The following is a 15,599-nucleotide window of genomic DNA, read 5'->3' on the forward strand; positions in this document are numbered from 1 at the left end:
TTGTGTGCTCTTTGCATCTAACACTGTTAGCAATATGATGCATATAACAGGGTTGTTTTGAGAATCAACTAAGATAATGTGTACAAATACAATTTTTAAAGTAAAGGTTGATAAAAGGACAAGTTCTTTCTACATCAGTGTTGCACTCATGGGAATTTATATGTAAGTTTGGAGTCTTTTAGGTATCATGAGAGAAATGGGGAGTTTAAACATAGTCAAATGCATAATACTCAGCTCTCTATCAATATGTGTAGTTAAGAATTGCTGTTCAGATGAGAACACATGGACATATGCTGGGGAACAACACACACTAGGGCCTGTCATGGGAAGCGGTGCGGGGAGGGAGAGCATCTGGAAGAACAGATAATGGATGCTGGGCTTACAAGGTGATGGGTTGATCTGTGCAGCAAACCACCAAGGAAGGTGTTTACCTATGTAACAAACCTGCATATTCTGCACATGCACCCCTGAACTTAAAAGTTGAACAACAACAACAAAAAGAATTGTTGTTCAAACAAGAACATATAAATAAAGAAATTGGCACAAATATTTCATGAAACCAGTTAACTCATCCAGACATTTTAGATTATGAAACATACATGTTTAATTGCTTTTTGCTACTAACAGAAATAAGAAGTAACCTAAAAATCAGGACAGAGCTGTTCCAGTTCTCATATCAATAAGCTTCGTGCCCATCGGTGAGATATTTCACCTCTCTGTGCCTCAGTTTCCTTGTCTGTAAGCTGATCTGTTTTTCTGAGTATGCCTAAGGGTCTTTATTAGGTTTAAAACACAAGGATTTTCTTATTCTAATGCAAAGAGCATTCTTGTTCGTTTAACCTGCATGTGTTTTCAAAAAGGAGCAAAATCATTTTTTTATTGAAGTCCAAGGGTGGGCACCCTGCAGTAAACTCATTCTCCTTGTAACACAATCTTCTGGCAGGCTGACAGTGACTTGTGCTGAGAGGGTCTGCTAGTGATGTCTATTTACCTTGCAGATTCCTGAACCTGCATTTATTGTGAGAAAGTGGCATCTGACTTCCTTCCTCGTGCCCTCTTCTGCAGATGAATAAGGCATTTGCTGGCCAGCTGTGTGTGGCTTTCTCCCTTGTAATCAGTCAATGCCTGTCTTCTGAGTCGTGACATGTTTCCACAGTCTTTGGAGCTGAGGATTTTGTGATGTGTTAATGCTTCTTTTGGGCTTCACTGGACTGAATTAGGTTACTGAAGGTGGTTGAATTAAGAGAAAAATGCATTAATTTGATCATTTAATGTTATAAAAAAGGAAATAAGAAAGCTTCTTTTAAAAATACAGGAATATCTTATTAGATTTAATTACAATGCTCATGAAACTTTTACAGATGTTGACATTTAAGTCCCAAGTCCTTTCTGAATACTGTCATATTTTTACAATTATTTTCTTAAATAATTGCTGCATTTACCTGATATTTGTCTTAAAAATTTTTGAAAACTACTGCCAAATTGTGCACCAAAAGTTAGAACTGCTTTCACAGTGTATATACTTACACCTTGCCAACACTGAATATTATTAATCTTTGAACTTCTAGCATTCTATTAGGTGAAAAAATAATGTTTCATTTTAAAGGTACTCTGTTGATAACAAATACTGTTCAGTGATTTGTTTCATATGCCTGTTACCCACTTTTACTTATTTTGTTTAAATTGCTTTTGTTTATAACTTTTGCCCATTTTTCTATTGGGCTGATACAACAAATGCACCTTTGCTGTGCATTTAAGTATCTAGAACTATCAAGAGTACATCATTGAAAAAGCCATAAGAATATTTTCTCTTGGAGATTACATTCTAGGGGAAAAAGAAAAATAAAAAAATCAGTAATATGTACAGTCATGCACCAATAATGACATTTTGGGAAACAATGGGCCACCCATATATGATTGTGGTCCCATAAGATGATAATATGGTACTTTTACTGTACTTTCTCTATGTTTATATACACAAATACTTACCATTGTGTTACAGTTGCCTACAGTATTCAGTACAGTATCATGCTGTTAGGTTTGTAGCCTAGGAGTAATAGGCTATTCGATATACCATAGGTGTATAGTAGGTTATGCCATCTATGTTTGTGGAAACACACTATAATGTTTGTACAATGACAAAATCGCCTAACAACACATTTCTCAGAACATATCCCTGTGGTAAAGTGTCATATGATAATATTGAGATAAAAGCATGGGGAATGACCAGGATTTACTTAGAGGTTGCTTTAAGCTAACTGATCAGGAAAGGTTTTTCAAAGGAGGTGATATTTCTTTCATGATATGACTGATAAGATCACCCAGTAGCAGAACATCTTTTCAGGTGATGGAAATAGCATGCATGAGTTTGGGGTATTCCCCCAACAGAAAAAGAGAAAAGACTCCTGGGATGAACCTTCCAATTTCTCTAACCTCATCTCTTCCCACCTTCCCTCCCTCACCTTCTCCAGCCTTATGGAGAAGCCCATGCACAGCCTGGTAGTCCAGGGAAAGGAGTTTCCATTTTATTCCAAGCATCTTGGAATGCAAGTGGAGCTTTCTGTAAAGGAGTGACAAAATCGGTTTTACACTTTAACAAATTACTCTGGTTGCTAGGTGTGAAATCAATCACTGAGAACAAGAATGGTTGCAGGGAGCCCAGTCAGGAGCCTACAGCACTTGTCTAGGTAAGAGCTGATATTTACTTGGTGTAGAGGATACTATACTTGGCCCACCCAGGTTTCCTTTACCTGCTGTGTGTTCCAGTCTCCTAGCTACCACGAAAGTAGGCTTCGATTGGCCAGGCACGGTGACTCATGCCTGTAATGCCAGCACTTTGGGAGGCTGAGGCAGGTTGATCATCTGAGGTCAGGAGTTCGAAACCAGCCTGGCCAATGTGATGAAACCCCTTTCTACTAAAAATACAAAAATTAGCCAGTCGTGGTGGCACATGCCTGTAGTCCCAGCTGCTCAGGAGGCTGAGACAGGAGAATTATTTGAGCCCAGGAGGTGGAGGTTGCAGTCAGCCAAGATTGTGCCACTGCACTCCAGCCTGAACGACCAAGAGTGAGACTGGCTCAAAAAACAAACAAACAAACAAACAAAAAACCAAAAACAGAAAATAGGCTTATAGGCTTCTATCAGTCCCAGTTACCTGCTTCCTGGGAGGTGGTATCTGGTCTTCCTTCTTGTGGACCTTAGCCAGTGATTGACTGACAAGGGGATCCCTTGCCTGGAGGTGGGGTTAACTCTCTGGTATAATCTGCTCTGGCACTTTATTGTGTTGTCAGCCTGAAGCTATTCTTTAGCTTAAATGATGTTTCTGCTTAGCTCTTTCCTACTGTTCTTCCCTGCTTCTCTTTGTCTTCTCTTCCTCAATAAATTACTTGAACAATAATCTTCATATTAGGTTCTGTTTTTAAATAATCTGACCTAAGACACAGTTTAGAGTGGCAGAGGCTGAAATAGAGGAAAGAAAAAGGATTAAGAATGTTCTAGAGATAAGGGCTACAGGAATGGTTCTGGAATGTGAGAAAAAGACAGAAATAAAAGTAGTTCTTAAATTTTGTTATTGCACAACTTGGTGGGTAATGGCATCGTGTACTAATAGATGTCTGGAAGAAGTAGATTTGCAAGGTAGACAAGGAAATAATTTTATTTCAAATATGTTAAAGTGTCTATAAATGGATACCATCAGGTAGGCAACTAGATAAACCAATCTTTTTATCCAAGGGGCAGTTCAGTCTGAAGATCTATATTTGGGATTCAACAGTGGCATCCAAATATCATTTGAATGCATGTGACAGAGTGGGAGTATCTACGGTGAGAGTATAGATGAAAAAGACAAAATTTCTCAGGATTGAGTCCTGGTATGACAATTAGAGCAGAGAAAGAAAATCCAACAAACATACTGAGGAGTGACCAGTGAAGTGAGGAAAACAGGAGAAGGTTGTATCACAGAAATAAACAGAATAAAATGTTTCCAGGAGGGTATGGCCAACTGTTTAATGCAACTGGGTGGTTGACGAAGACAACAGATCACAAGATATGGAAACAGGGAGATTATTGCTGATCTTGACAAGAGAAGATTTTGATAAGAGAAGATTCTGAAGTGATGGGTATGCCTATGTCCAAACTCATCAAGACGTATACATTAAATGTGTACGGTTTTTGTATATCAATTAGATGTCAACTAAGACAAAGAGAAAAAAATGCTAAAAAGGAACGAATAGAAGAAGCAAACACATTGACCTAGGCAACTATTGTTGCTATAAACAGGAGCAATGAATCAGTAACTCAAGAAGGACAATGAGGTCAGGGGTATTTTTCTTTTTGATTGACACTGATAGGGAGGAGAAATTGATTATCCAAGAGAGGGAACAACTGTAGGAGAAACTCCTTGAATAGACAAAAAGTGATGGGATCTAGTGTCTGTGAGCAGGAGTTGGCTCTAACCTAAAGTAGATACACTTCAAATTTAGAACAGAAAAATTGATAGATAATATAAATGCCAGTGAAAAAATGTTTATAGATGTTGTAGTGGGAGGCAAAGCTAGTTTTTGATCAACTATTTCTATGTTCTTATTGAAATATGAAATGATGACCAAGCCAAAGTGGGGAGTGGGAATGGTTTTGGTAGTTTGGAAATTTGAAGACAGAAGAGTAAGGATGAAATAATTAATGAAACATTTAATATTTAATAATTAATGAAATAATTTCTTACTTCTGTAAGAAAATTGACTTACAGGGTTGATGTAGTATAATTTCCTTGCACTATTGAGTATCCCTTTTGGTATGTGTGCTGATGAATTTTAAATAAAACCATTCAGCAAGGTTGTGTCTTTTTTAGCCATATTTAGGTGCTCAGGTGTAGACATGGAATAGGCAGATGGTTGGGTTTAACTAGCATTAATGTCAGGAAAACATAAGAGAGTTAAGGAATTTGCAAGAAGCAATTAAGAGGTAGACTATGAAATCTAAGCTGGGCTAAGAAGGAAACAAGAGGGAGGATGGAAGGAAAAAATAGGAAGGTTAATGGATTTGAAATTTCGATAAGGTTGAAGAAGGGCTGCGGTAAAAGTAGTAGAATATATGAGTTTGTATGATAAGATGAGGTAGCAGAGACGGATGTTTGACATCCACATTTAGAGGTATTAGAAACATCTGTGATAACAAGGTCAAAAGTGTGACCCTGGACATGTGTGGGTTACAGGAAACATCAGTGGAAGGGGAGAGTTTGAAAAATCGTGAGGGCATGGTATCAGATGTATCATCCACATACAAGTGAAAATCCTCAAACTTCGGGAGAGGTATAGAGACACAGAGGCTCATAAAATGGGGGCTAAAATCATCAGTGGAATAGAGAGACAGGGAACTTGTAAAGTGTGATATTTATCTCATTGATTTATATGAGTTTTCAGTTTTTTGAAGTGTATTTTATTACAAGAATGCTATAAAACAAAAATCAAAATATAAGACACAAACCTCTCATAATCCCATCACTTTGTCAGAGGATGGTGAATTTTGACAAAGCCCTATAGCTGTTTCTGGTCTGCTGATCTCTGGCCTGGCCAGGTGTTCCATTTATTTTGCTTACTCATTCTTCATGGAAATGTTGCAGGGCTTTATGTCACCAACAGTGTCTGCCCCTTAACCTGGCAGCCAGCTGAAGCAAGTCCTCAAATAAACAGAGCTTCTCTTCGTGCTCCTTTGACCTCCCTAGTCCAATGCACTGATCTCTCCTACGTGGTTAAAATCTGGGACAAGAACTATTAATAATGGTTGTAAAATAGGGCAGCAATCCTTCATTTTATAAAACATGTCTCATTATAGGTTCCCTAGCTCAGATAGTCTCTCATTATTTCCACAGAGTTGATTGTCTGGTTACATTTGATTACTCTCTTTAATCCATCCAGATCTTCCTTCAGTCTCAGTCATATTTGCAAAGTATTTGGCAAGTCCGTTCTCTCCATTCCTGTGACTAACAAGTTGTTATTCCATTCTGTAAGTAGTGTTATTGCCACAGTTGTCTTGAACATCTACTGATTGTTTCTGGACAGGGAATTATGGGGAGAGCGGAATGGATGCTTTCAAAGAGCTGGCTGCCCAGGAAGGCCTCTGCATCGCCCATTCTGACAAAATCTACAGCAACGCTGGGGAGAAGAGCTTTGACCGACTCTTGCGCAAACTCCGAGAGAGGCTTCCCAAGGCCAGAGTGGTGGTCTGCTTCTGTGAAGGCATGACAGTGCGAGGTCTCCTGAGCGCCATGCGGCGCCTTGGCGTCGTGGGCGAGTTCTCACTCATTGGAAGGTAAGTTCCTCTCTCTCTCTCTCACACACACACACACACACATGCACACACGCACTTTGAAACACATATGCTTGCTTTCACAAAACTAGACTTGCTAACTCCAAAGTGGGAGAGATGTGCAGTGCTGAGCTGAACATTAGTTCTGGATCTCACTGATAATGTGAATATTGGCATCTTCCTGCTAAACAGCAGCAGAACAAGGCTCAGGAGGGAGGGCTGGTTAAGCCTGGGAGTTTGAGGTTACAGTGAGCTATGATTGGTGCCACCGCATTCTAGCCTTGGTAACAGAGTGAGACCTTAACTATAAAAAAAAAAAAAAAATGGAAAGAAAGGAAAACAAGAGCAGAGCAGCATATAACAAGATATTGATACTTTTTCAGAAGAAAAAAAGATGGAAAGCTGTTTGGCAGAATATGTCTTGATCTGGAGAATTATTCATTTCACTTGCTTTCTCCACACCTAAGCTGATGCTTATGTCTTCCTACCTCCTAAACATGAGCATCTTATTGAGATATCAGTGGATAAAGGACAGCAGTGAAAATGGAAAATATGTTTTAATATTTGAAATTTACAGAGTTGGCTAAAGACAAGTGAAGATATGCAACGGAACTGTGGAATTTTATAATATATCATCTTGTCACATTTATGAGATAGCTAATTTTGATGCTTTCTGCATGTGATTTCTGGAGTTGCTGGTGGTGGCTCCCAAAATTTCTGTTCTCTTTCTAAATCATGCGTACTTGTTTGGCAATAGATGGTCATCATCACTGGATTTTTCATAGGGCTTTTGACCTAACAGATATCTTGTTTAATTTGCCAGCTTCTAATATTGCATAAATAACCTACTGAATTTTCCCCAGGAACCTACTGAGTTTACCTGATCTTTACTGATCTTCAACCCTATCACACTCATCTTCCGAATCTCTTTGTCTCTTCCCATCTCTTCTTCTGGGTACACTACAATCATATCACACCCATTAAAGAGCCTCAACCACTGATTTTCTGCTCTTGGAAGCTGGGTAGTACTGGTGTGGACATGCTCACTGGACCTTTCCCTTCTATCCTTGTGTTTATAATAATGACTGCAATTCTAGTAACACTAACTTTGCCATCACCTGGAATTAGAGGTATAAGACACTTCAGGGACTTTTTAAAAGAAAATAGGATAGAAATACAAATAAATGAATAAAGAAACAGAGATACTCTCCAAGCATGAGGAGGTGTGGAGCCAAGGTCAAATTGTAATTCATGATTAAGATATTAAATGTGGGCAAAATTGGCATACTGGCACACAGAGTCAACTTGGCATCTTCAACATGGTGCAGTTTTTGGAAGCCATTAAAATGTTCATAAGAAAGCAGGTCTTCTAAGGAGTGTTTAAATAAGAAATGTTATTTCTTTTAGGAGTGAAAAGAAGGTAAGCAGTATTGTTGAAATATTACATGGAGTAATATATGCACCAGGACAGAGGGTGTCCAGACATTCAGTCCTTTCCATTGCTTCTGTAACATCACTGCTTTTAGGAAGGTTGCTTGTTTTTAAAAAATTTTCATATTTATAATTTACAAAACAATAATAGTCTGTTTTGCAGAATTTATTCTTTTTATAATATCCTCAAAAAAGGCTATCTATCTGGGTTCTGGAGATTTTGAAAAGATGTGGGAAACCTGTGAGCTTCGGGGCATATAGACTACCTAATTATTATTATTATTTTTTTTATTATACTTTAGGGTTTTAGGGTACATGTGCACAATGTGCAGATTTGTTACATATGTATCCATGTGCCATGTTGATTTCCTGCACCCATTAACTCGTCATTTAGCATTAGGTGTATCTCCTAATGCTGTCCCTCCCCCCTCCCCCCACCCCACAACAGTCCCCGGAGTGTGATGTTCCCCTTCCTGTGTCCATGAGTTCTCATTGTTCAATTCCCACCTATGAGTGAGAACATGCGGTGTTTGGTTTTTTGTCCTTGCGATAGTTTACTGAGAATGATGTTTTCCAGTTTCATCCATGTCCCTACAAAGGACACGAATTCATCATTTTTTATGGCTGCATAGTATTCCATGGTGTATATGTGCCACATTTTCTTAATCCAGTCTATCGTTGTTGGACATTTGGGTTGGTTCCAACTCTTTGCTATTGTGAATAGTGCCGCAATAAACATACGTGTGCATGTGTCTTTATAGCAGCATGATTTATAGTCCTTTGGGTATATACCCAGTAATGGGATGGCTGGGTCAAATAGTATTTCTAGTTCGAGATCCCTGAGGAATCGCCATACTGACTTCCACAATGGTTTAACTAGTTTGCAGTCCCACCAACAGTGTAAAAGTGTTCCTATTTCTCCACATCCTCTCCAGCACCTGTTGTTTCCTGATTTTTTAATGATCACCATTCTAACTGGTGTGAGATGGTATCTCACTGTGGTTTTGATTTGCATTTCTCTGATGGCCAGTGATGATGAGCATTTCTTCATGTGTTTTTTGGCTGCATAAATGTCTTCTTTTGAGAAGTGTCTGTTCATGTCTTCTGCCCACTTTTTGATGGGGTTGTTTGTTTTTTTCTTGTAAATTTGTTTGAGTTCATTGTAGATTCTGGATATTAGCCCTTTGTCAGATGAGTAGGTTGCAAAAATTTTCTCCCATTCTGTAGGTTGTCTGTTCACTCTGATGATAGTTTCTTTTGCTGTGCAGAAGCTCTTTAGTTTAACGAGATCCCATTTGTCGATTTTGGCTTTTGTTGCCATTGCTTTTGGTGTTTTAGACATGAAGTCCTTGCCCACGCCTATGTCCTGAATGGTATTGCCTAGGTTTTCTTGTAGGATTTTAATGGTTTTAGGTCTAACATATAAGTCTTTAATCCATCTTGAATTAATTTTTGTACAAGGTGTAAGGAAGGGATCCAGTTTCAGCTTTCTACATATGGCTAGCCAGTTTTCCCAGCACCATTTATTAAGTAGGGAATCCTTTCCCCATTTCTTGTTTTTGTCAGGTTTGTCAAAGATCAGATAGTTGTAGCTATGCGGCATCATTTCTGAGGGCTCTGTTCTCAGCAAAGTCTCAGGATACAAAATTAATGTACAAAAATCACAAGCATTCTTGTACACCAATAACAGACAAACAGAGAGCCAAATCATGAGTGAACTCCCATTCACAATTGCTTCAAAGAGAATAAAATACCTAGGAATCCAACTTACAAGGGATGTGAAGGACCTCTTCAAGGAGAACTACAAACCACTGCTCAATGAAATAAAAGAGGATACAAACAAATGGAAGAACATTCCATGCTCATGGGTTGGAAGAATCAATATCGTGAAAATGGCCATACTGCCCAAGGTAATTTATAGATTCAATGCCATCCCCATCAAGCTACCAGTGACTTTCTTCACAGAATTGGAAAAAACTACTTTAAAGTTCATATGGAACCAAAAAAGAGCCCGCATCGCCAAGTCAATCCTAAGCCAAAAGAACAAAGCTGGAGGCATCACGCTACCTGACTTTAAACTATACTACAAGGCTACAGTAGCCAAAACAGCATGGTACTGGTACCACAACAGAGACATAGATCAATAGACTACCTAATTATGAAACATAATTACACAAAATTGTGTGGTGTGTAATTGGAATGTGAAAAATGTATCCTGTCACCATTATGAGCTGGACAAAAATGATAATGGCAACTTAAGTCTTTCTAGCTCTTTTATTTTACCTCCTAATAATGCAATTGAACTCATACAAGTATTTCTGAGAGTCTCACATGTGTTTGTTTATATGCTTGTCTATGAAGAGGTCAGCTACATGTGATGTCTACCTCTTTTATTCCTCTTATCTGCCCCACCTCTGCTGGATTCCACTGACATATCCAAGGGAACTATTGTCGCAATGAACACCTGCGCTTCTGAGGACACTGCTTCCTGTGCTAATAGTTACGGTCACTGATGCATGGAATCATTGAGATGACAAAGCTATACCATACTCTTTGCCAAGTGAAGGAAAGTGTCTCTCTATTCTTCTGGGCTACTTTCCACGAGTGTCTGTCAAAATGGTGTTGGCTTTTAATCTCGAATCTTAGAGAATTTTAATGAAAGCAGCCTTTAAAATTTTTTTGTTCACAATTTTCTCTCCCTTCCCTGACATCCAGATATGAGTTCATAAGGAGCTGAGCTAGGGACAGAGCCAAGTAGTGAGACGATGCCATCCTTAGAATTAGCCTTCCCTTCAGGTGGCTGATTCCCTCTCTTTATCGGGGATGGATTCTGTCCTAAATGCTGCTCTGTCACTCATGTCAATGAACATGTGGTGGGCTTGGTTCCCTCATTTCAGCAGACATGTCCAGAATGGCTACAGTTTAACCTCAAGCTGCAACTTCTAGATACATTAGTAATGCTGTCAAATATATCTCCCTCCCTTTCTAAGGGATTTTATCTACCAAATGTTGAAGTTTTTTGAGATCAGAAGCCATTGTTTGGTTTCTTTCATAACACATGGTATGATTCTGGCTACTGCCAGATTCACAAGAGGGCATTGTGTAGGTGGTCATGAACTTCTTTTCATATAGTAAATCATGGTGTAGATAGCAGCAGGAGAGATTTGGTTAAAAAAATTAGGACTTTTTAAATGAAGACCTACATGCCCTCATCTCCATGTCTGTTACTTTCTCTCACACTTCACATGCAATGTGTCTGGAACTCTTCTTGGCACTACCATCAAAATATATTCAGATGTGGACAACTTGTCACCACTTCCTCTGCTATCATCCTGGTCCAAGCCACGATCATTTTCCCTTGGCTTATTGTGATAACCTCAGAATTGGACCTCTTGGCCATCTAGTCTTAACATAGAAGGCAAAATGATCTAAAAAATTAAGTCAAGTAATGTCACTCATCACCTTACATGCCTAATGCCTTAAAATGACCCCCTATTTCTTTCATAACAAAGTCATTACAAAGGCCTTCAAAGCTCCATATTTCACCGCTTGGAATGAGTTGCTTAGAATGGAATAATGAATTATACTGATAGAAAAATAGACTTTTATAAAAGGAAGTTCTCATAGAAAATAAAAATATTATATATTGAAAAAATGTGGTGGTAATGAAAAAACAAAACAAAACAAAACATGGACTAAGAGTTCTAGCTGTGCCATGAAGCAATTATGTGATCTTATTTACTTGGTAGCTTTTTGTCTTAGAGCCTATTTTTTTCTATAAAAATAAAATATTTGGCTCCATGTCATCTTTAAACATTTTTCCAGTCCTAGAATTTATAATATACTAAGACAATATGACTAATCTAAGATCAATAGGGATGTATTTATAGATTTATCTAATATTATTCATGAATTTGGGCTGATCAATTTTCTCACCAGCCACTTTGTTAAAACCAGAATTCATAGAATAAGCTGGTCAGTATTAGGATAAATCTGTTGTTATGGAATATAGCCAGCAGACCCAGGGGAGAATCAAACCTTTGACTTTGAATAAATTGGCATAGTATTCTCACCAGCAAATTAACTAATCACAATCAAGTTAATCATTGTGCAAAAGAATAATTTCTTCTTGTCTCCATGAAAGCTTTATTTGAGATGCTTCTCAGAATTATGCTCACTATAATAATAATTGTAATAATTATTGTGATGCTGATGATGCACCTGCGTCTGATAATACCTGTTTAGGACTTACTATATATAAGCACTGTTCTAAGAACTTTGCACGTAACTCATTTAATTGTCACAACAATGTGATAAGATAGGTACTAATATTATTCCCCTTTCAATGTATAGAGTACAGTAACTTGTCAAAAAGTGCTGCAGTGCCAGTGCTGGGATTTGAACTTAGGGACTGCAACATCAGAATCTGTGCTATTAATTAGTAAGTTTGTGGGGTAATGGATAAACAAAACAAAACATGAGATAAGAGTTCTAGCTTTGCCATGATTGTTTTGTTTAAGAGATATTGGCATTAATCTTAGTTTGCTTTTAACTTGCTCTCTCTTTCAGAGATTTATTTCACTGTTTAGAGTCACCTTCTTTGGGAAAATCAGCTAAAGTATCTCCCATGAGAAAATTATTTTACATTTCTAGTTATTCTTTATTTCTTTGCGTTCTTTTATTTCATGCTTAGTTTTAAATATTTCCTATGATAATTCATTAAAGGATAACTCATTTAACCTCTTTTCCAGCTCAATTCTTTATGAAATGAGACTTCACAATATTATTCTCTTTGCACACCAGGCTTTATCTTTAGAACTGTATTTATGTAGAAGTCAACTTGGAATGAGTGCTATTTCTCTAAAATTCTAAGTTATGGTTATTAAAAGTCTGATAGTAAACTGATGGATCTGTTCTAATTCTTAATTTTTTTATCTGAAGAAAGTAAAACTGAGAATAATTTATGTGTATGAGCACAAAAAATAGCCACCATTTATTGAGGGTTTGTTAGGTACTAGGCTATTAATATATGTTGTCTCTAGTTCCAACAACAACCCTGAAAGGTTGACTTGAAAAGCAGAGAAGTTCAATAATCACTCCAAATTCCTAAGTTTAATAAGTGGTGGAGTCAATATTCAAACTTACTACTGAACCATATTATCATATACATATATAGGTATTGAATTGTAACCTCCTCAACTGTAGGAACCAAGTTTTATACAGTTGTTTATTTTCCTTCATGCTTAGTATAGTGTTTTGGTATGATAACTTTTTAATAGCTACATCAAAAAGCTTGGTAGCTAGTAGAGAGAGCATGTAGCCTCATTATGTGACCCCTGATTTCCCTTTGATAGTCTAGAATCAGTAAATTTTACCTGGTTTGGTAAGGGTTGATGTTCTTCAATCAGCCTGTATCTCCACAATTCATCTGTAAAATTGGAACAACAACCCATTTGGGTTGTCTTATTTGTCTAATCACAAAATGCCTGCTTGCCTGGTGAGTCATCACTGGGTCTCACTAGTAGGTCCCTTGGGGGTACCTTAGCTCCCCTAAAGACACACTGTTCTTTCAGGGTGAGTGAGAGCCTCCTGACTTTAGTCCTTTGCCTAGCGTTGGCATTAGCCTGAGCCTCCACCCTGGTTTCCTCATCTTGGGAAGCCTTTACTGTAAGGTCACATTCTGCCTTGTTAGGAGTCTTTGACTAGACATGCTAGGTGTACCATATTTATTTATATATTTGCTAGCCCTTTTTACTGGATTATGACTACATCTTATTTTTTTTTTTACAGTTCTTGCATTTCAATTGCTTGTCCCTTACTAGTGTGTGCTGTTTTATCTATTGTTTCTCGCAAGTCTGTGATCTTCTCACTCATTAGGCCAACTTTCTATCACTCCTCACTGCAGAGAAACACCACCCCCAGCCCTTTAGCTAAAACTTGATCCAAGAAAATTTTAATCTCATGCTTTTTTAGTTGAAACACAACAAACACATCAAACACACATGTAAAAAATGGTTGAAATGGAGCAATTGCTTTATTTGGAAAGAAGACTACAGTTTCATTTAAAAGCAAATAAAATACCTGGTTTTTACTGTGTAACTTTTGGGGTCTTTTTCTTTCAGAACACACATTTGGTAAAGTGACCTCTATATCCTTGAAATATAAGATTATATACTATGGTGTTATGTTTCATATACTTTTTAAAAATAAAATATAAGTTATTTTAGCTTTCATGTTTCCACTATGGAAAAAAAATGGGGAAAAATCTAGTTTGCAGCATTCAGGAAAAATTGCAAAAAGTTTATCTTAAAGAGAATGTGGACTTTCACTGAAGTGTGACATCTCCAAAAATGGATTATAATCAGAAGGCCAGCAAGGCAGATAAGCATTTTCTGATGCATAATTGTCATGACTTACAGATACATGACTTGGCCTTTTCTCAGCTCCCAAGGGCAGGAAATGATTACAAACCTGCAGACAGGCTATACCTTTCTTAAAACACTCCTGCTCTACAGGCAGATTAATGAGAACTTTGTGGAAAATTACACTGCTAGAAAAAGACTCAGAAATATTGCTTGGGAAGGAGAAGGAATTTTGTTTAGAATACTCTGGAGAATAAATATAATTTGTAAAATATAAACAGGTATCATGAGTATAGATCTCTGACACAGAATTGCTCAGGATTTCCATAACAACTGAGGTGGTTGATTTACCTTAAAGTTGTTAATTTTAAACCCTTCCTATATTCTAAGACCTATAGTCTCATGTTTCAGATACCGGACATCTGAAATGTGAAAGATTCCACTTTCATGGTCTTTACCTGCCTTTAGGGTATTAAAACATGAGGAAAAGGATTTCTGGTGCTGTCTGCATCTGTATGGCACTACCCAATTTGAATAGATGGAAAAGGATGTCATTATGATTCAGCTCATTTTGTCATTGATGCTGATCAGAGACAATATGGAATTTATCTTAATATGTTCTTGTAGCACTTGTGGCAGTTCCTACCTGGGTTTAAATCAGAATCAGCAGACACACTTAAAAATAGATTCTCTGATCTCACCTTAGACCATCGATACAATTTCTTGGTCAGGACTTTGGATCTTATTTCTTTTTTTATTTTCTCCCTCTGATGCATTAGCTTTCAGAATCACTACCTTATGATGCCTAGATCAGGGATTTGCACTCATGTGACATTCACTATGAATGAACTGCTTATAGGGCATATTTGAAAGGGAAGACAAAGTGAAAGTTTAACTCTATTTTCCATTATTCTACCATTTCAGCTCTGTTTTTTTCTTTCGTGAAATTTACTTGCTTTCAAGATTTTTGTCTTAAACTACAGATACCTTTGAGATTAGTAAATAGTAGTAGGAGTAGTAAAAAATAATTTGCAGTTCTCTTTATTTCCTGTGTTGGTGTCTTCTCCTGCTGCCCAAATTGGCCTACTGACCTGCCCTCTGAAAACATAGTCATGTTCCAGTTTTCTGACTAATCAAATTGCAAAGTAGGAGCATTTAAACATAACTCAAGGTTATGAGTCTAGAGTTGCCTGGGGCCTACCAATGAACTATCTCTTGCTAATTACCAGAATGGGGTCTGATGACTGAACTGTTCCTCAGGTTAGACCCTCTCCATAACCACTTATCTGTCTACATCATAAAACTGGGGAGGTTTTAAAACCTTTAGCTTTTGGGCTCCACCTTCTTCAGATTCCAGTTTAATATGCTGGGGAAGGGACTTAGGAATTTATATGTGCTCTTCAAATTAGCTTTATTAAATTTACCAATTTTATGTGTTTATTTGATGCATTTTGATAACTATACAGTGACATAAGCACCAAAGCAATCATGATGTGGAAC

General features: G+C 37.5%; 1 protein-coding gene across 5 annotated transcripts in view; it reads left to right on the forward strand.

Annotated features, from left to right (window-relative positions):
- The window catches only part of GRM1 (glutamate metabotropic receptor 1), a 411,814-nt gene that overhangs the window by 129,526 nt on the left and 266,689 nt on the right, over positions 1-15,599 (forward strand). For 4 of the 5 annotated variants that reach the window (XM_055266615.2, XM_055266610.2, XM_055266601.2 and 1 more), the window contains exon 2: positions 6,060-6,309. In XM_055266615.2, coding sequence (XP_055122590.1) covers positions 6,060-6,309 — 250 coding nt within the window. Of the gene's footprint in view, positions 1-2,658; positions 2,688-6,059; positions 6,310-15,599 lie in introns of those variants that run through there. The other variant, XM_063631764.1, reaches the window with a different exon arrangement.

Source organism: Symphalangus syndactylus, chromosome 2 (assembly GCF_028878055.3).
Source record: "Symphalangus syndactylus isolate Jambi chromosome 2, NHGRI_mSymSyn1-v2.1_pri, whole genome shotgun sequence".
NCBI lineage: Eukaryota > Metazoa > Chordata > Mammalia > Primates > Hylobatidae > Symphalangus > Symphalangus syndactylus.